Source organism: Cyprinus carpio, chromosome B14, assembly GCF_018340385.1.
Source record: "Cyprinus carpio isolate SPL01 chromosome B14, ASM1834038v1, whole genome shotgun sequence".
NCBI lineage: Eukaryota > Metazoa > Chordata > Actinopteri > Cypriniformes > Cyprinidae > Cyprinus > Cyprinus carpio.
Genome location: NC_056610.1, coordinates 14,665,574 through 14,684,700, shown reverse-complemented (window position 1 = coordinate 14,684,700; position 19,127 = coordinate 14,665,574). Strand labels below are relative to the sequence as shown.

Sequence of the window (19,127 nt, the reverse complement as noted above, 5' to 3'; positions counted from 1 at the left end):
CAACACAGTCATACACAGTTCCGTTACACGGAAGCCAAGAAAAGAGGAACACCCTTTTCTGTCAGCTCTGACATACCCTGAAAAGCCACAACTGATTTTACACAGCAGAGGGGTCTTGTCTATATGAGTGTGTGAGTATCTCATAAAGAGACCTACCAGCATTTAATTGACCGCACAAGAGAGAGAGAGACACTATCATCGGCAAATCCAGAGCCAAACAGACAAGGTAACAAAATTATAATTATTTTAAGTAAAATTTTTAGCTAGTAACAAGAGTAATTTAAAACAAAGACAGTGAGATAGTTCTGTAGTCTCTTTAAGATCACTAACAAATCATTTAGAATAATCATTTACAATATAATTCAATATTAAAGTGGTTAAATTAAATCTAAAGCATTTTACTTATATAAACTGTATATTATCTAGAGGGGTTTACTACACATTGGCCTATTTTGCAGTGTTGTGTCTACATGGATTTATTTTATTGTGGAGTTTAAATGACATGAAGCTAAGTCGTTAACTAATATTTTTTATGTTTATTGAGTTTGGGTCTGTTTCAGTTTTCAGTTTCAGTTAACTATTTTCAGAATTATCACACACACACACACACACACGGAGTTTAAATGACATGAAACACACCCTATTACATGCACTGGTGTATGAGACACTTGACCAAAAGAGGAAATGTGGTTCCATGTGATTCGTGTATAAATGGGAAGTATCAGTCTCAGTAAACTTAACTAGGAGCAAACGGTATGATCACACTCACAGGCCAGATGAAGCATGATCTGGTGACGTGTCATCACCATTACTATGAGTATGATTATGCTAAGCATGTGATATACAGCTACTCATCATGCATTTTAAAGTTTGGTCCATGCTCAAAACTTTGATACTTTTAAATAGAATAATTTACCAGTGTACAGAACAGCTTATGTCTGATCAAACCTCACTGTTTCCATATTTTTGGTATGCAGTATGGCAGCGTGGGACCTTACAGTCACAGTGGAGGATCTTGGTCCTGATGCCCCACCCCTTCAAATCAGCGTGACCTCTGATCTGCACATTGGCGGAGTAATTCTCAAATTAGTTGAACAGACCAGTGAGTTATGCTCTAGATGCTTCTATTATATTATATAGGCTATTATATTTGCTTTTTTGTGCACATACTGTAAAAGCTACATAGCACACATTAGATTTACATGAACCACCATCAAAAAGTTTATGATCAGTATGTTTTTTAAGAAATTAATATTTTTATTGAGCAAGGAAGCATTAAATTGGTTGAAAGTGACAGTAAAGTGACTTTTACATTCTTAGTATAGATTGCAATTTCAAATAAATGCTGTTCTTTGGAACTTTATATTCATTAAAGAATTATGAATATTGAGAAAGAAAAAAAAAAAAAAAAAAAAGAACTGTTTTCAACATTAACAATAATAAGAAATGTTAAACACCAGATGAGCATGTCAGAATGATTTTTGAAGGATTTTAGAAAACCGGTTTAAATTGTAAGCAGTTTTTACAATATCATACCCCTCCCCCCACCCCATATTTTTGATCTAATAAATGCAGCTTTGGTAAGCATGAGCGACTTCTTTCAAAAACTTAACCTACCCCAAATGATACCCCATATTATCAACAGGACAACAAATGATCCCATATTAATAAAAACTGTTTAGAATTAAGTATGGCTCCTAAATCTTTATTTATCATGTGAGATGTTCTTGTGTCTTATTTCTAGATCTAAAGAGGGACTGGTCCGATCATGCCCTGTGGTGGGAGCAGAAGCAGCAGTGGCTGCTGCGGACCGGCTGGACACTGGACAAATGTGGGGTCCACGCAGACGCTCGCCTCATCTTCACCCCACAGCACAAGCCTCTGCGACTGGGCTTACCAAATGGGGCTACGTTGAAAATGCGAGCCTGTTTCTCCAGTCCTGTGTTTCGTACAGTCATGGGCATCTGCAGGGTTCTCAGTAAGTGAAGGATCAAGCTTGGATCCAACACCCCCCCATAAGCAATCTGTTACTAAGTTTCAGCTTACCATTTTCCCAAAAACAAATCTATCTTGCTTTCAGATTTACGTCACCCAGAGGAGCTCTCCTTGCTCCGTCCTGTTGAGGAAAAAAAGAAAAAGAAAGACAAAGATTCCTCAGAAGAGCTGTATGATCTTACAGATGTTCCTCTAACCGCAGGTGCACAAAATAACATATTAAAGAAGCTTTTAATACACAATTTAGTGCACTATTGTTTAATACAAATTTATCATTATCAATGTTGGAAACAATTGTTTATCTGGATGTAGGCTCTGTTCAAGCTCTGTACAATGGCATGCCGGCTCATTTTGCTGACTCTCCGAAGACTGAGGCTGTGTATAAAATGCTGTCTGTCAGCTTGCCCTCACCTGCTCCTGAAGCCATCGCTAAACTCTACCGGCCAGCCAGTATAGTGGACAAAACACATATTCACACCAGGTACAGCAGAGAAACAAACAAAGACTTCAAAATAATAATAATTCATATTTCATCCTTAATATAAATGCTCTTCTGTTCCCTGGAGGTGGCTGGATTCATCTCGTTCACTAATGCAGCAGGGAATACAAGAGAATGACAAACTAGGGCTTCGTTTCAAATACTACACTTTCCATGATATGGATCCCAAGGTAGCGGTGTTTGGTTAATTAAGACGTGTGTAACCATTTTTTCCAAGAGTCAAGAAATTCAAATCGATTCTCTCATTGTTGTAGTATGATGCGGTGCGTTTGACGCAGTTGTATGAACAAGCTCGCTGGGCTATTCTCTTGGAGGACATAGACTGCACAGAAGAGGAAATGATGCTGTTCGGAGCCCTGCAGGTACAACAGAGAAAACCAAACAAATAATACTGCCATCACAACTATAAAACAGATTAGTTAAACTGATGTTAGCATAAAAGGAATAAACAGAAAAGGCAGTAGCATTCTAACATCTTCCTCTTTTTCTCACGCTCTTATTCAGTACCACATAGGAAAACAGTCCTTGTCTCAGGACATGGTCTCTTCCTGTCAAGGGATGGATGACTTGGAGTCTGCCCTGAAATCCCTGGAGGTCAAGATGGTGGGAGATGGCAACAGCACAGACATGCTGGTGAGAGACACTCACAATTAATCCTCTGTCCTAATAGAATAGCAGAAATTGAGACATGGAGATTGAACTGCAGAGATACAGAGACAAATTCAGAGGTTCTAAATCTGCTATCAAAAATATATTATCCATAAAAATCTGATTTACTTTCACAGGATAACATGACTGCCCCAGAGCTGAATGACCATTTGAAAATATTTAGGTAAGTTCCTCTTCTTTGGCCAAATCCTACTGAATCCTACTTTCACAAACAAGTGACACATTGGATTAAACATAATTTTTTTGAGCCAAAAATTTAAAGTACTTTTTTGTAAAACATACTCCAAAAAAAATGTTTTATTAACAACTTTGGAAAAAAAATACAGTGCATTTAATATTTGATCATTTTCCACCCTGCAGGCCTAAGAGACTAACTCTCAAGGGTTACAAGCAATACTGGTGCAAATTTCAGGAGACATCGATCTCCTATTATAAAAGTAAAGAGGACCGCTATGGAGAGCCCATTCAACAGTTGAACCTGAAAGGTATTTTTTTTTTTTTTTTTTTTTTACTTTCATTTTACCTACATACAATATTGCAACAGATGAAAGTTATTGAGTGAACTGAACATGCTGCAATACAAAAAGAGAACAAAAATCATGTTAAATTTGAATAATAAAATCCAGTTGATACAGCAGAAAAATCCCCTGGCCTTGTGAAGTCTTATAAAAAGAAACTAGATTTAGCTTTGGCCCTTTAATAAATTAAGGTCATGGCATTATATATGTTTTACCGTCAATGAGTCATTTTTGCACGTGGTTTCCCAGACTGCGCTTGTACTACATGTGAATATGTTTTCACACCTCAGTCAAGGCTGAAACCAACACACTCATCAGTGTAATGAGGCCATGTTTTCTGAAACACATCTGCTTCTTTTTAGGCTGTGAGGTTGCCCCTGATGTCAATGTAGCAGGCCAGAAATTCTGTATCAAACTCCTCATTCCTGCACCAGAAGGCATGAATGAAATCTACTTGCGATGTGAAAATGTACGTAACTGTCGATAACATTCATTTGTAATTGAAAACTCTGATAAGAAGTGGTCTTATTAAATAACAATTATTTAAAAAAATTCAGTACCTTTCAAAGGTTTGGCGTCAGTCCGTTAATTCTTCATTTCTTATGCTCACCAAGGCTGCATTTAGTTACAGTAAAAACTGTAATATTGTGAAATGTTATTACAATTTAAAAGAATCATTTTATATTTTAATATATTTTAAAATATAATATATTACTGAAATGGCAAATCTGAATTTTGAGCAGCTATTCAGTGTCACATGATCCTTCAGAAATCATTCTAATATGCTGATTTGCTGCTCAAGACAGATCTTTTATTATTATCAATGTTAAAAATAGTTTAGTGATGCTTAATATTTTTGTGGAAACCATGATACATTTTTTTTTTTTGTATTCCTTCATAAATAGTCCAAAAGAACAGCATTTATTTGATATAGACTACTTTCTGACCCAAAACTTTTGAATGGTTGTGTACTTGCAGCGATTAAAGCAAATTGTATTTATTTCTAAATACTATCTAACCTACCCCACTGAATCAGGAGAAGCAGTACTCTCAGTGGATGGCCGCCTGTAAGCTGGCATCCAAGGGCCTGACGTTATTGGACAGCTCGTATCAAAGTGAGGTACAGAACATCCAGACGTTCCTTTCAATGCAGCGTTCCAGCTCTGCAGCTCCCACGTCACAAACTGATGAGAGCATCAACACACACAGCCTCGTCTCACCGAGATACCAGAAGAAATACAAGCCCAAACAGGTAGAGAAGACCGTGAAACTTGCCAGTCATTTCATGTTGTACAATGTATTGCAGTGTTTGTGTAGCCTTCACCTCTTCTATCCTTTTCAGTTAACCCCTCGTATCCTGGAGGCCTATCAGAATATCGCCCAGCTCTCTTTGACGTCTGCCATCTTGAAGTTCCTGCAGATCTGGCAAGCTCTGCCTGATTTTGGAATCTCCTACTTCATGGTCAGGTGACTAGACTAACTTTAGAAGCACAAAAACATGGTCAGCCCATCATGTAGGCCTACCTTTTACACAAGCTTGTATGAGTATGCTGTGGTATGTGGCAACACATACTTTTATAATAGTCATCTAAGGTAATCCAGCTTCACAATACAATTGTTTCTCAGGTTTAAGGGCAGTCGTAAGGACGAAGTTCTGGGCATCGCTAACAACCGTCTGATCCGTATAGACCTGGGAGTCGGAGATGTGGTGAAGACGTGGCGTTATAGTAACATGAGACAGTGGAATGTTAATTGGGACATACGACAGGTAGGTTTCAATAATGATAATAACTGTGATACATTTCATGTAAATGAAGGAGACGAAATATGTTTTCTGTTGACTGTTTTTTTATATAATACACTGGTTTCATTCAGTCATTCATATCATCAACACCTGTCTCTATTCTAGGTGGCGATTGAATTTGACGGAAACATTAACATAGCATTCGGCTGTGTGAACGCAGACTGTAAGGTTGTGCATGAGTACATCGGAGGATACATCTTCATGTCCACTCGTGCACGACAGCAAAGCGACACACTGAACGAGGAGCTCTTCCACAAACTCACCGGCGGCCACGAGGCTCTCTGAGCACAAAACCGCAACTCACAGAGAAAAAAAAAACATTCCTGAGGCTACAAATGGAGGAAACTGATAAGAATTCAGTGTTAGCACTGCACAGCAACTCTCCCTTTCTTCATCATTTAGTGTTCAATATACAAGCATTTGATTTGAAACATGGATGTCTTCCACAATATGATACACACATCTAATCATCACACTTAATATAATAAGTGCCTAACATGAAAATATGAAAAAATTAATGATTTCCGATATTTAAAAAAAAAAAAATCTTACTGTAATGATTTATTTTTCTTTTCATAAAACACTTATTATTAAGCAGGATGTCTGAATTTGTGCCATCTCATATGAGTAACAGCTCAGGAAACCACTGTCTATCATCTTTAGACCAGACAATAATATTAGCCCCAGTCTACAGCTCATAATTTCCTATCTCAGTCCAACAGAGTTTCAGTTACTTGTTCCAGGGTTATTTTTAGATAGTCCTCAGTGTCATGCTGGGTGGGAGAGTTTAGTATTGTGTTAACAAAGTGCCATCTCTGGATTGTCCTAATGAGTCACAGCCTTGCTGATTCTCTATTATTCACAAGCATGAGAAACATAAAGTGTTGGAATATTGTGAATATTATTAAACATTATGGTATACCATTATATTCCTTTAAACAATGAAAAAAAATACTATTTGAGTAGCCTGTGTATGTAACAAACATGTTTTGAGCTTCTAGTAGTAATTTTAAATAAATCTGACCTCAGATCTACCAAAAATGAGAGCAACGTTATGAACCTACATTATTTTGTAGGTTGAGTTTTTTCTTCTTCTTCTTCTTCGTTTCAGTGTGTACTCATACTCACTGTCACTTCCTGATTTGTATTTAGCTTTGGATAAAAGTATGTGGCAAATCACTAATCTGCTGAATCCTTTCAAGCTAAATAAAAATCTAAAGGAAAGTGTACTTAGGTAGGCTAATAGGCTGTTCTTACATCCATGGAGGAGAAAAGCAAAGTCTTTTATACCCTTATACAGCATTTTTTATTAAGAAGAATAAATAGCACCGTGTGAAAATGTTAAACTTCCTCAAACCGGTTTCTGGAACACTGCTCAGTTCATTAAAGGTGTCTGTGAGGGTCCGGATGTGTGTTTCCAGTCCTGACCACAGTAATACTCCAGTCCAGCTGAGGGCGTCTCGCAGACAGGAATATACTGCAGCACTTCGCAGCGAAGAAGACGTCAACCGGAAGTGCGCATGTAACACGTTTGTAAACACCTCGCGAGCTGATCAAAGTGTAAAATATTGTCGTTTTCGGAATTTGACTAAATAAGCAGGTAAATAAATAACTTATTGACTTAAAACGGACGTATGAGCGATATTGTTTATTACCTTCCGAGTTAAATCAACGTCAAATACAAAAGTTGCTGTAAATAATTGATGTCGTAACCGTCTGGTGTGTTTCGATTATGCATCTCTACTCTCTGTCACTGCAGATTTTGATCTTTTATTTATTTATTTTTTAGATATCTGTTTTTGTGTGTCTGTGGTCGGGAGTTTTTTTTACAGCGCTCATTTATTCCGAATTTAATCTTTGATCGTGATCTCTTTGTATGTAGGTGTAGCTGAAGATCATGTCGAAGGAGGAGGAGAGTAAAGTGGCGGAGGGGATCGTAGATCTCGAAGAGCCGAAGAAAATGACCCGAGAAGACTGGAGGAAGAAGAAAGAGCTGGAAGAACAGAGAAAATTAGGAAATGCCCCAGCTGAAGTTGACGAGGAGGGGAAGTAGGTTGAGCAGATGAACATAACACATGATCAGGGTGCATTGAACTGTTCATTCATAGATATAATAACTAATTATTATTATTGTTTTTAAGTATTAAAGTGATTTCGTTTGTGTCATATATGCTGTAACGATTCCCCTGACTGTAATATTTTGTTACCAGGGACATCAACCCTCATATTCCCCAGTACATCTCATCTGTCCCTTGGTACATCGACCCATCAAAGAGACCCACCCTTAAGCACCAGAGACCCCAGCAAGAGAGTCAGAGACAATTTGCACCCATTGGAGATTGGTATAAAAGAGGTGTACAAGAAGTAAGCACTGCCACTCCCTCTACCCAAATAGCCATGAATTATTAATAAAAAAAAAGAAGTGATTTAGTGTCTAAAACTCTTTCTTATTGCCTGTCAACTAGAAATCAGTCAGCACAAAATTCAGAAAAGGAGCATGTGAAAACTGTGGAGCCATGACACATAAGAAGAAAGACTGTTTGGAGGTAAATATTTAATAATATGTGTTGTGATGATTTTAGTATGTGTTGGTAAAAATCTTTCTTAAAGGGAGAGTTCATCCAAAAATGACAATTCTGTTACTAATTACTCACCATCATGTCATTTCAAACCTGTAAGACCTTCGTTCATCTTCGGAACACAAATTAAGATATTTTTGATGAAATCCAAGAGCTCTCTGACCCTCCGATTTGTTATTCAACAATTTCCTCCTATCTTCCATTATCGACGCATGCACATTGCTTTCCTCTGCTTGTAAACAAGGCACAGCACATGTGTGTTCCATTTTAAGTGTTTGCTGTTCTTTTCAACTTTTTGTTCATCAAAGAATCCAGGAAAAAAAATTGTCACGGTTACCACAAAATTATTAACCGTTTTTTTTTTTAAGTTGATAATATTAAAGGTGCCATGTGTAAAAATTGAGGTAAAAATATCCAAAAAATGACCTACACGCATCAAAAGAATGAGAAGAAATAAGGGCGATGATGTCATTAAAAAAATGTCAAGTTATAGTGCTGCAGAGATATCAACCTTAATTAGCATTAGCATTCAGGTGTCGTAATACCAGTTTCGGCCATGGGAGGCGGTATACGGGCAACATAACCACCAGCCAACCTGCAATACACGAATAACTCGCGCGGCTTGTGGGCGTACTTGAAGCTGATGTCAAGCAACCGCGCTCTCGAATCACAAATCAAATTAAGAAAAGGAGCCGAAACAGAGTAAACATCGGCACTGCTTTCCATCGCTGGAGACAACTGAACTTGAAAGAAATGAGCTTCGACTCCGAACTTGCAACATTTCTTTTGGATTGGTATGTAAGATGCTGTTAGTATTTCGCTAGAAGTTTGCGTATTTTTTTCGGGAAGTTATAACATAGAAATGTATCGAAGGCTGTTCGATAAACGTGCTAATGTTAGCGATAACCGTAGCTGCGTTTGATAGTAAGCTAGCTATAAACATTACCCACAGATCCGATCCGGTTTTCACCTGTTTATCTACCAAAGCCCGTCTCTACCAAGCTGATGCTAAAATGTAACATTACCTAAGAAGCTTGAAATGTCTCCGATGTATAATGAACCGAGAGAGAGAGAGAGAGAGAGAGCGCGCCCCGGCCGCGCGCGCGCACTCACTCACTATATTCAGAGCGGTCAAGTTTTTGAAAGCGTGTGAAAAGAGTCAATTGCGTGTGTCTCACGGTGAATGCTTGAGAGTTGGCAGCTCTGGTTACGTTGGTTGGCGCTAGCTTGGTCAACATCAGCTGTCTGATGTTGACCAATGATGTTGACAGAATGCTGTTCTGTCAAAATTTAATTCAAATAATGTGTATATACAATCAAAATGTAATATGAACAAAACGAATTGAACATATTCACTGGTAAAGGTGAAGGGGAGTAGCTTGAAGATGTCATGTTTCAAAATCACTTGACATCACCCAACGTTCCTCTGGAAACAAAACGTCCTCTTAGGCTTTATGGCTCTAGGGTTGTTGTGAAGGTAGGGGCGGCGCATAGAGACTATGCCGTTTCTCGTTTGTTACTCTAGAGTAGACCAATTCACTTTATTTAGGCATACTGAGGCATATTGTATGGTATGTTGTGTATTGTTTGGTATGACTTGATTTTTTTTTTTGACATTAATTATGGATGGTTTATTTAATGTATGTTTCTTGAGCACCAAATCAACATAAAAGGAAGATTTCTGAAGGATCATTTGACACTGAAGACTTCACTGAAGTAATGGCTGCTGATTCAGCTTTTACATCACAGGAGTAAATTACAATTTTAACAAACTTTAAAATAGGAAACTTTCAACTTCATTTAAATTGTAAAAAAAATAAAATAAAATCACAATATTTCTATTTCCTGTTTTTGTTATTCATGATTATAGCACAAGAGACTTCTTTAAGCTAAATTGAAAATTTTTACCCCAAACTCGATCGTTTCATTTTGCATTTTGGTTGAAGTTTGTGCAAAAATGTCTTTCACAGAGACCCAGAAAAGTTGGAGCGAAGTATTCTGGCACAGGCATGGCACCAGATGAGCACCAACAGATTCAGCTCTCAATGGATTATGATGGAAAAAGAGATCGCTGGAATGGGTACGATCCAGATGATCACATGCGCATTGTAGAGGAATATTCAAAAGTTGATCTGGTAAGTCATGTTGTTGGATATTTTTGTGTATTAATGTTTTTTTTTTTATACTGATAGGCTAATGATGCACACTCAATTAAGTTTTATTCTCAGAAAAGAGATGTGACCATTGTCATACATTTTGTTGGAAGAATCTTTTACTGTATAGGTAAAGCATGTCTAAATTATTTATGTTTTTCGTAACAGGCTAAGCGCACTCTCAAAGCTCAGAAACTCCAGGAGGAGTTAGCTTCTGGTAAACTAATGGATCAAGCTGTAAGTATTCCAAATGAAATCTTTTTTTCTGGGTGTTTTTCCACATTCCCTTTATAGCTACTATATGTTTTTAACAAGCTTTTATGTACTACTTTTGTTCAACCAAATATTTTCTTATATCCAGAATTCAAGGAAGCATCTTGATGATGATGATGCAGCACAGGTGAATTCAGATGAATTTTTATGTACATTGTGGATTATAAAATAAAACTCAAATCATAAAGCCATTTCACTTACTCATTTACACTTTCTTCCTCATCTTTCCAGGACCACAGCAGTGAAGATGAGGATGGCGACAAATATGTTGATGACTTTGACATGCCAGGACAAAATTTTGATTCCAAGAGACGTATTACAGTTAGAAACCTGAGAATACGGGAGGACATCGCTAAGGTAAACATAACATGACATTTTGCAGACCAATGAATGTTAATTTAAAAATATATCTATATTTTTAGAAATACGTGAAATATTTTTTATTTATCCCATAAATAAGTCCCATTAATATGATCAGTAAGAGGACTAATATGTTCTTATCATATTAGTAGTAGCATAAACATTTTTACTGGCCAGTTCACCAAATTGGACTGAATTGTTTGAAACAGTTCGCATCTCTAGAAAGCCGATATTGTAAGCGTATATTACTTTTTTGGTGTAACGTGGCTGACACTCCATCTGAGTGGAAATAAACCAGTAATTAATTTACTCAAACAGTACACTGACTGAACTGTTGTGAAGAGTGAATTGAATGTTGTGAAGAAGAGGAGTGTGTTTTGTAATGAAGTTCTTCATGTTTTGTAGTAGGTTTTTGATGGATGTTCGGTGTGCTTTGGTGCTTGTTTCAATGTGATTATTTTTTGTTTGGGGTTTGCATAAGTGATCTTTGCCGCTCTTTATTGGTGCCTTTAGTATTATAATACTTTTCTGCGCAATCAAAGATTATTAATAGTCTTTCTTGTTCTGTCCTATCTATCATATGTTGCTGCCTTTATTACTGTTCTATACATTTAAAAGAAACGTCTTTTATATTTCTATATAAATGTATTTACTTGTTTTTTCATGGATGTATTTTACAACAAAAAAAGAGCAATGTGTAACATTTTACCATATTTTATACTTATTCACTTTTATTTGTAAATAAAATATTTCACTAGATTTTATAAAATTATTGTGCACCCGTGATTTTTCTAGAGTATCTTCTGCTGCTGAATTGTCCACTAACCTAGTTTATAATAGTATTTTTGTCATAGATTGTGATTATATATTTTTTAATTTGTTGTTTTTCATTAAAATTAAGTTGTCTATATGTAGCAGATGGTGTTTAACACACAAAAGAGTGAAGATCAGGTCAACACAGAGAAGTATAGAAATTCTACAATGATTAAAAAAAATGGCACTGGTATCGGATTGAATTTGTATCGGCAGATAATCAGAATTTTCAGTATCGGTTCTGAAAAATGGTATCGTTGCATCCCTAGTGCTGAATCATGATTTTATTTTACAGTACCTCAGAAATCTGGATCCAAATTCAGCCTACTATGATCCCAAGACTCGAGCCATGAGGGAGAACCCATACTCCAACACTGGAAAGATTCCAGAAGAGTAGGAGAATTTCTCTACTTCTGTGCATGAAATCAAGGGAAATGTGAGGGAAGGTATAGGCTTCTTATAGAAAGCTTGCAGATTGTGTATTAAGTGACTGAGTTCACAACACACTGTTCACTACTAAGGCACGACTTGATTGCTTTGGATGAAAAATCTACTAAATGCCAAAAATGCTACTGTGTTTAGCTTACTAAATTGCAAGCTGAAACAGTACATCACTGTAAGTGGTGTAAGGGGTCTTTGAGTGTCTCTTTCTGTAGTTGTCTCTGCCTGTCCTCAAAATGATGTGTTTGGTTTGGCAGGGTGGGGTACGCTGGAGACAACTTTGTGCGCTACTCTGGAGACACCATTTCCATGGCCCAGACACAACGTGAGTATTCTTTGTCAACTCGTACATGAATTCCTCTCTACCTGATGTTAAATGTAGGCTCCAAACTCTCAGTTCCTATTGGCCTGACATTGTTTTGTGTGTTTCCTCTATAGTCTTTGCTTGGGAAGCCTATGAGAAGGGATCTGAAGTTCACCTCCAGGCAGATCCAACCAAGCTGGAGCTTCTCCATCAGTCCTACAAAGTCAAAAAGGACGATTTCAAAGAGAAACAGAAAGAGAGTATTTTGGAAAAGGTACAGTTTAGAATCTCGTTTTTTTTTTTTTTTTTTTTACACATAGCTTTCCCTTCTTGGCATGCTGATGGCTTCCTGTCGCACCTCTCTGCAGTATGGTGGGCAGGAACACTTGGACGCCCCTCCGCGAGAGCTTCTGCTAGCTCAGACAGAAGAGTATGTGGAGTATTCTCGTCATGGGGCTGTGTTGAAAGGACAGGAGAAGGCTGTGGCCTGTTCCAAATACGAGGAGGACGTGCTCATTAATAACCACTCGGTAAGTTAGTGGGCACTACTGGAAATGTTATGTAACTGGACCAGTTACATAATAATGATAGATTTTGTTTTATGGACGCTAAAGCTTTTTTCCTTCGGCTATTGCAGTGTATCTGGGGATCTTATTGGAAAGATGGCCATTGGGGTTACAAATGCTGCCACTCGATGGTGAAGCAAAGTTACTGTACAGGAGAAGCTGGCAAGAAAGTTATGGTGAGTGTCAGATGTATCCATTATATGTTATCATGAATCAGATCATTTGTTTCGTCTTATTATTTATGTTTTTATTATTATTAAATGCGTAATATTTTTATTATCTATTTTTATCCAACACAAATCTGCTCTAAAAACACGTTTTGTGCTTATTTTTTCAGAGCACTTCTTGCGTTCCATTTGAAGATGATGTAGAGGAGGCCGAAACGAGTAAAGAACCAAAGACTCTTTTACAGGTACATTAACTGACGGCTGCCTTCTTTTTGTGATCTAATTCCAATGGAAGAATATGGCGGGAAGATGGTTGTATTTTACTAATAAGTTTTTTTTTTTTATTCACAGATGCACCAGGAAAAAATGAAAGATAAGAAGAAGAAGAAAAAGAGCAAGAAACAGAGAGATTCTGACAGCAGTGATGAGGAAGATGAAGCAAAAAAGAAAGAAAAGCTGAAGAAGGTAGGTGGGCTGTTCCTGCCACACAAGGTGCTCTACAAAGCCTATTGTAAAAGAAAATACTGTGTTTTCTGTGCAGGCACTGAGTGCGGAGGAGCAGAGGCTGAAACAGGTGGCTGAAATGATGCAGCTCGATGAGAGGAAGCGACCGTACAGCAGCCTGAAGGAAGTGCGTGAACCCACAGAGGAGGAGATGGAAGCCTTCCGCATGAAACGCTGCCGACCCGATGACCCCATGGCCCCTTTCCTGGGGCAGTGAATGAAAACATAAACGTCTTTTGTCACCAACCACAGAGATCTCATATTCCCGGTGTTACAAAAAGACCACTGTGGTTGAGTTAATAATGGGAAACATCTGAAAATCTGTTAGAAGTTTTCACATCTTTTTGTTGTTTTGTATAAATCTGTGTAGATTATAGTAGAAAATAAATCAGATTTTCATAATGTGTTGTTTTTATTTTGACAGCACATAAACATAACGTCTTTTAATTAGAAATTGCCCAATAAGTTACAAATGGGTTATGTTTGGTGAATAATCGGTTTTGATTGAACAGATATGTTCCATTCTCCCTTTCCAAGGTATTTAAATGGATTCATAATGAAAATAACTTGACCAGTGTTTGACATTAAACATACTTAAACTTGAACATGGCTATGTTTGGTTTTGTTATGCTTTCTAAGCAACATGTAATCGAAATCATTGCAAATACTCAGAAGTGTCGAGAGTGTTTGACGTAAACAAGCACATTTTACATTGCTGCTTTTTTTGTAGTTCTGTATAATATATAATAAGCTACTTTTATTGATTTTTGGGCTGCAGAACTATACTATAATAGTCTGACAATTTTCAAATGAATCTCCTCCCCCAGTTCGTTTAATTACATCATGGCTGAAGTATCTGGCAGAGCACGTCTGTGCTAAAACTGGGTGGATACTTGCAAAGTTGTGTGGAGGACATGTATGATACAAATTCAATTCGATTCACAATCTTGTTTATATTCTCCGCTGTTGACTTTGCGCTTTTTCCAAAAGAGCTGCTGGGCCTTCTTGCATTGCAACTACAATCTCATTCCTCTGGTGAGGATTTTTTTTCTAATGCATGCTTTGAATTTGTTGTATAATTGTGTTCTGTGGTCTGTTACTTACATTTACTACCTAAATGAAACTGTAAACTAAGTCAAGTTACAACCTGCTTTATTTACAACCTGCATGTATATAATGTGATTCATGTTGCTTGTTTCTGTGCATGACTCTGTATATAGGAAATCCATGGAAATTCCCCACAACAAAAATCTGGCCCCGTCTGCTCTGTTTGCAGGCACAGCTGCATCATGCATCAGTTACCGCTGGCTGTTTGCCTGCTGTCTCTGTTCTCTGTGTTGAATGTAGACTCGTCCAAGAAGGGACGCAACTTCACCATCCATTCATCACAGCTTAGCTGCAGTTTGCCAGGCCCTCAGGGTCCTCCAGGGAGTCCCGGTGCAGCAGGTCCCAGTGGTAACGTAGGCAAGATGGGGATGCCAGGTGTTGATGGCCAGGATGGGAAAGATGGTGACAAGGGACAGAAGGGAGAGAAAGGTAAAGCATATGATCATGTCTGTTATGGTTATAATGCCATTAATGAAAAATAACATTCAAAGTCTTTATATTTTATTTCTATAAAATATTAAATTAGATTATCATTTAAAAAATATTTTTTTATCTGATGAATTTTTAATTTTGGTTTATAATTTATATTATTTGCTTTTTATCTGTAGTATTTTTTTATAGCTCAAGGTCACATTCAAAATATATGAAATTACATTTGGACAAACAATGAAAATAAAATAGGTGAGATGTTTCATAATACCTGATAAAATCAGTCTGCAAAATAAATAAAGACATTTGTGAATTTTCTTCTCAAATGTGGGGAACAGGGCCGTCCTGGGAACCCTGGAAAACATGGACCACAAGGACGTCCAGGGCTTGTTGGGAAGGCAGGGCCAAGGGGCCTTAAGGGGGTGCGAGGGGCACCTGGTGTGTCTGGAGTCGCTGGGATAAAAGGAGAGATGGGAGATGTGGGGGAAACTGGCGCACCTGGAGGCTGTGACTGTGGAGCAGAGGCACGATCTGCTTTCTCAGTAGCAGTAACCAAGAGCTATCCCAAGGAACGTACGCCCATTCGCTTTAACCGGATTTTAATGAATGAGGGTGGTCATTACAATGCCACCAGTGGCAAGTTTAACTGTGCGATTCCTGGTGTGTATTACTTCACATATGACATCACGTTGGCTAATAAACATCTGGCGATCGGACTTGTCCACAATGGCCAGTATAAGATCAAAACATTTGATGCCAACACAGGAAACTATGATGTGGCCTCAGGATCAACAATACTTAGACTGCAAAAAGGAGATCAGGTCTGGCTTCAGATCTTTTATTCAGAACAAAATGGACTGTTCTTTGATCCATTCTGGACTGACAGCCTTTTCACAGGATTTCTCATTTTTGCTGATCAGGCTGCTCCAAATGAGGCAAATATGATGGCTAATTCTGGCTCATCCTGATTGAACTTAACATTTGTTATATATTCATTATATCATATGGCCCCAATAATCTGTGTTTATATATATATATAAAAATAATTTAGAATTTTAATAAATAATAATATAATACATAAATAATACTAAAATAACACTGAATGCAAAAATTAAAACAAAAATAAAAAAGCACACTTTAATTGAACAAATTCATTTGAATGAAGATTGAAAATAATAATAAAGATAATCTTTTCACTATTTAATCTTTGCTGATCAGGCTGCTCCAAATGAAGTGAATATGATGACCAGTTCTGGATCATCCTGATTGAACTTTCTATTTGTTGCATATTTTATCATATAGCCCCCAATAACCCTGTGTTTACAGATCCACCACATCAGTATTAGAGCAAAACAAGACATGGGACATGTGGAAGGATTACCAGACTTATAAGAAATAAATCATTATTTTAAAGTATCAAAAAACATGAGTTGTCAAGACCCAAATTATTCCTAATAAATTCTGAAAAACAATTTTCTAACTACAAGTATTCTGCAACTTTGACTTCAGTCTTAGGCCCCTAAAAATGAGAAAATCATATTACCCCAAGGGACTTTAAGCCACGTGTACACTATGATGTTAGATACACACGACCTTTGATCTTCTACAAGACTGTTCTGTTAATGACCCCCCACCCCATTTCTATTGTTTATTTACCATTCACATCATCTGATCTTCTATTCTACTACAGTTCAAAGGTTCAGTAGACCTTGTCCACGCTGTCACTAGAGATTTGTGTAACCATCCTTTCGAAGTGTAATTTTGTCCGAAAATAGCAACCAAGCATGCTGCTGCAATCATCTAATCATTATAGGTTCATGGGCAAAACCAGCGTGTACACAAACAGTAGAGCAGCTGTTGAGCCTGTGATCACAATTGTGATCAGTAAAGGTTAAGAAATGATACTATGCTTATGCGATATTTGTATCGTACTGCAATCTGTCCCTCATATCCATGGCCGGACTTACCATTGGACTTGAGTGGGCTGCAGCCCATGGGCCAGCCGGGGCTACAGCTTACAACTACGACCTTCATTTAGAAAGAGAATGTTAAATTCTCAAACGTTCACACCTCATTTCTTTACAGAGTATGATTCTATACATGTTCCACTAAATTATGCAATCATCTGATAAGTTTTGAGCGTTTTTATCTCGTTTTACTGCCATTACACATAGTAGGGAAGAAATGTCATCAAAAAAAAAAAAAAAAAATGCAATTTAATGAGTTTCTGTTATTGTAACATAGCTTTGCCTATGATTTAATAGGACTTAGCATATCACACAAACAAGAGTTCTGTTTTTTTTTTCGAATATCTGCACGATCGCAAGCGTACAATAAACAACAACTTACAGAATAACTTTCAGACACAAGATTCCGTTTTGCTCCATCAGAAAGAAAACAGAACAAACACAACCGCTGACGTCTCCGAACAGTGTTTTGTTCCTCAGTGTTACACGGACCAGCAAATGATTAAATCAGTAGGCTACAGTCGTTTGCAAAGTTACATTAATCAGCTTTTTAAACGAATCGTATTTCATATTTAAAAAAAGTATCTTATTTCATTTTTGCAATCATTTAGTAGCCTATTTCTACATTAAAATTTTATATTTAAACTAGGGCTGGTAATTTAACGCGTTGATTAGATTAATTATATGGAGAAAAATAACGCGTTAAAACTATTAACGCATTTAACGAACTTGCCCCGCCCCAGACCTATGTGGATCATCTGACATTTCATACAGTCGACTGATGACTAATATGAGGCAGGGCAACAACTCACTGCGTGAAAGAGCCTAGAATGTCCCTAAAATTCAAGATATGGGGCAAAAATGCCCCCGTTTGAGATTTTGTCTCATATTTACATCACATAGTTAAGCAATATCACACGAGAAGTAGGCTAAGTGCAGTATCACACGAGTGCAAATGTGATGTTCATCTTTTACAACAGTTCAGTAAGTAAGAAGTTAATATTGTGTTATGTTAGACACAATGTTGTCTGTTTTGCTAAAAAAAAAAAAAAAAAAAAAAATCCCAACTAAAATATAAAGACAAAGCACAACTTAGTCCACGTTTTGAACCAATTGGGTGAATACCATTGGATTTGAAGTGGCGCTGCACAGACCGATCGGTGTATGACATCAAAGTACCGCGAGAGCGATTCAAAAGCACAAGGAGTCGTCTGCTCTCTAAAGCTCTTGCGGTACTTTGATGTCACCGATCGGTCTGATGGTGATGACCCGCTTCAAGTCGAACAAGCCTAATTATTCATTGAACCATTCTTAAAGAAGCATTTACTTTACTCCTTAATGAATCAGCCATTTGAACGAATCAAATTTACGAATAAATGACTCGATGACTTAATCATTAAGACATTTACCACTACCTACTGGCAGTTTTAGTTTATTATTAAGAGTATAATTTCATTAAATAAATAATTTCATATTTTCATGGTAATAATAAAATTAAGAAAATAATTTATTAAAGTTATAGTTCACCCAATCAAAAATGACTTTAAATTATCTTCTGGGAGTAATTTCTCAAAATTTGATTTGTGATTAATTCGGTTAATTAATCGCTTACCAGCCCTAATTTAACATTTATGCACAATCTATCTATGAATTTTGTGGATAGTGAATTCATTTGATTGTTAATAGCCAGCATGTCTTTTCATTTGATTGAATTTATTGATTAAATAAGAACCTGACATAAGAGGACACAGATATGACAATGACTTTTATAAAACTAAAAAACAACATCTCTGGCTTTTTTTTTTTTTTTTTTTTTTTTTGCTCAGAGTTATTTCAGGGTTTTGATCCCTCAAATGAGAGAACACATCCTGTTTATTATATTATAATGAATATTTAATATTACATTTAAACTATATGCAACTATAGCCTAGACATGTTGCATATTAATTGTACTATTTATGAACCTCAAAACATATGTT

General features: G+C 37.0%; 3 protein-coding genes across 3 annotated transcripts; all 3 read left to right on the top strand.

Moving 5' to 3' along the window:
* Nucleotides 1-54: 54 nt before the first annotated feature.
* LOC109102502 (fermitin family homolog 3-like) lies at nucleotides 55-6,529 on the top strand. The gene is made up of 15 exons (XM_042738212.1): nucleotides 55-226; nucleotides 978-1,102; nucleotides 1,745-1,978; nucleotides 2,081-2,197; nucleotides 2,308-2,476; nucleotides 2,562-2,664; nucleotides 2,749-2,856; nucleotides 2,999-3,127; nucleotides 3,280-3,326; nucleotides 3,524-3,648; nucleotides 4,044-4,150; nucleotides 4,718-4,933; nucleotides 5,024-5,148; nucleotides 5,308-5,449; nucleotides 5,591-6,529. The coding sequence occupies exons 2-15, from the start codon at nucleotides 979-981 to the stop codon at nucleotides 5,768-5,770; spliced, it is 1,926 nt and encodes a 641-aa protein (XP_042594146.1). The 5' UTR covers nucleotides 55-226; nucleotide 978; the 3' UTR covers nucleotides 5,771-6,529.
* A 396-nt stretch (nucleotides 6,530-6,925) lies between these two features.
* LOC109102501 (pre-mRNA-splicing factor SLU7) lies at nucleotides 6,926-14,250 on the top strand. The gene is made up of 16 exons (XM_019115855.2): nucleotides 6,926-7,085; nucleotides 7,368-7,534; nucleotides 7,696-7,849; nucleotides 7,951-8,031; nucleotides 10,035-10,199; nucleotides 10,386-10,454; nucleotides 10,579-10,617; nucleotides 10,722-10,847; nucleotides 11,959-12,056; nucleotides 12,362-12,429; nucleotides 12,543-12,682; nucleotides 12,777-12,938; nucleotides 13,046-13,150; nucleotides 13,312-13,386; nucleotides 13,493-13,606; nucleotides 13,683-14,250. The coding sequence occupies exons 2-16, from the start codon at nucleotides 7,383-7,385 to the stop codon at nucleotides 13,860-13,862; spliced, it is 1,728 nt and encodes a 575-aa protein (XP_018971400.2). The 5' UTR covers nucleotides 6,926-7,085; nucleotides 7,368-7,382; the 3' UTR covers nucleotides 13,863-14,250.
* A 297-nt stretch (nucleotides 14,251-14,547) lies between these two features.
* On the top strand, nucleotides 14,548-16,802 carry LOC109067490 (complement C1q tumor necrosis factor-related protein 2-like). The gene is made up of 3 exons (XM_042738213.1): nucleotides 14,548-14,680; nucleotides 14,866-15,180; nucleotides 15,511-16,802. The coding sequence occupies exons 1-3, from the start codon at nucleotides 14,564-14,566 to the stop codon at nucleotides 16,147-16,149; spliced, it is 1,071 nt and encodes a 356-aa protein (XP_042594147.1). The 5' UTR covers nucleotides 14,548-14,563; the 3' UTR covers nucleotides 16,150-16,802.
* Nucleotides 16,803-19,127: the final 2,325 nt, after the last annotated feature.

Bases quoted from the DNA above. Each gene is read 5' to 3' on its own strand.
- LOC109102502 (XM_042738212.1), top strand. From the start codon at position 979: ATGGCAGCGTGGGACCTTACAGTCACAGTGGAGGATCTTGGTCCTGAT. The intron at 3,327-3,523 runs GTAAGTTCCTCT...TCCACCCTGCAG, and splicing joins GACCATTTGAAAATATTTAG to GCCTAAGAGACTAACTCTCA. The intron at 4,934-5,023 runs GTAGAGAAGACC...TATCCTTTTCAG, and splicing joins AGAAATACAAGCCCAAACAG to TTAACCCCTCGTATCCTGGA.
- LOC109102501 (XM_019115855.2), top strand. From the start codon at position 7,383: ATGTCGAAGGAGGAGGAGAGTAAAGTGGCGGAGGGGATCGTAGATCTC. The intron at 10,200-10,385 runs GTAAGTCATGTT...TTTTCGTAACAG, and splicing joins AATATTCAAAAGTTGATCTG to GCTAAGCGCACTCTCAAAGC. The intron at 12,057-12,361 runs GTAGGAGAATTT...TTGGTTTGGCAG, and splicing joins ACTGGAAAGATTCCAGAAGA to GGTGGGGTACGCTGGAGACA.
- LOC109067490 (XM_042738213.1), top strand. From the start codon at position 14,564: ATGATACAAATTCAATTCGATTCACAATCTTGTTTATATTCTCCGCTG. The intron at 14,681-14,865 runs GTGAGGATTTTT...CTCTGTATATAG, and splicing joins ACTACAATCTCATTCCTCTG to GAAATCCATGGAAATTCCCC. The intron at 15,181-15,510 runs GGTAAAGCATAT...CTTCTCAAATGT, and splicing joins AGGGACAGAAGGGAGAGAAA to GGGGAACAGGGCCGTCCTGG.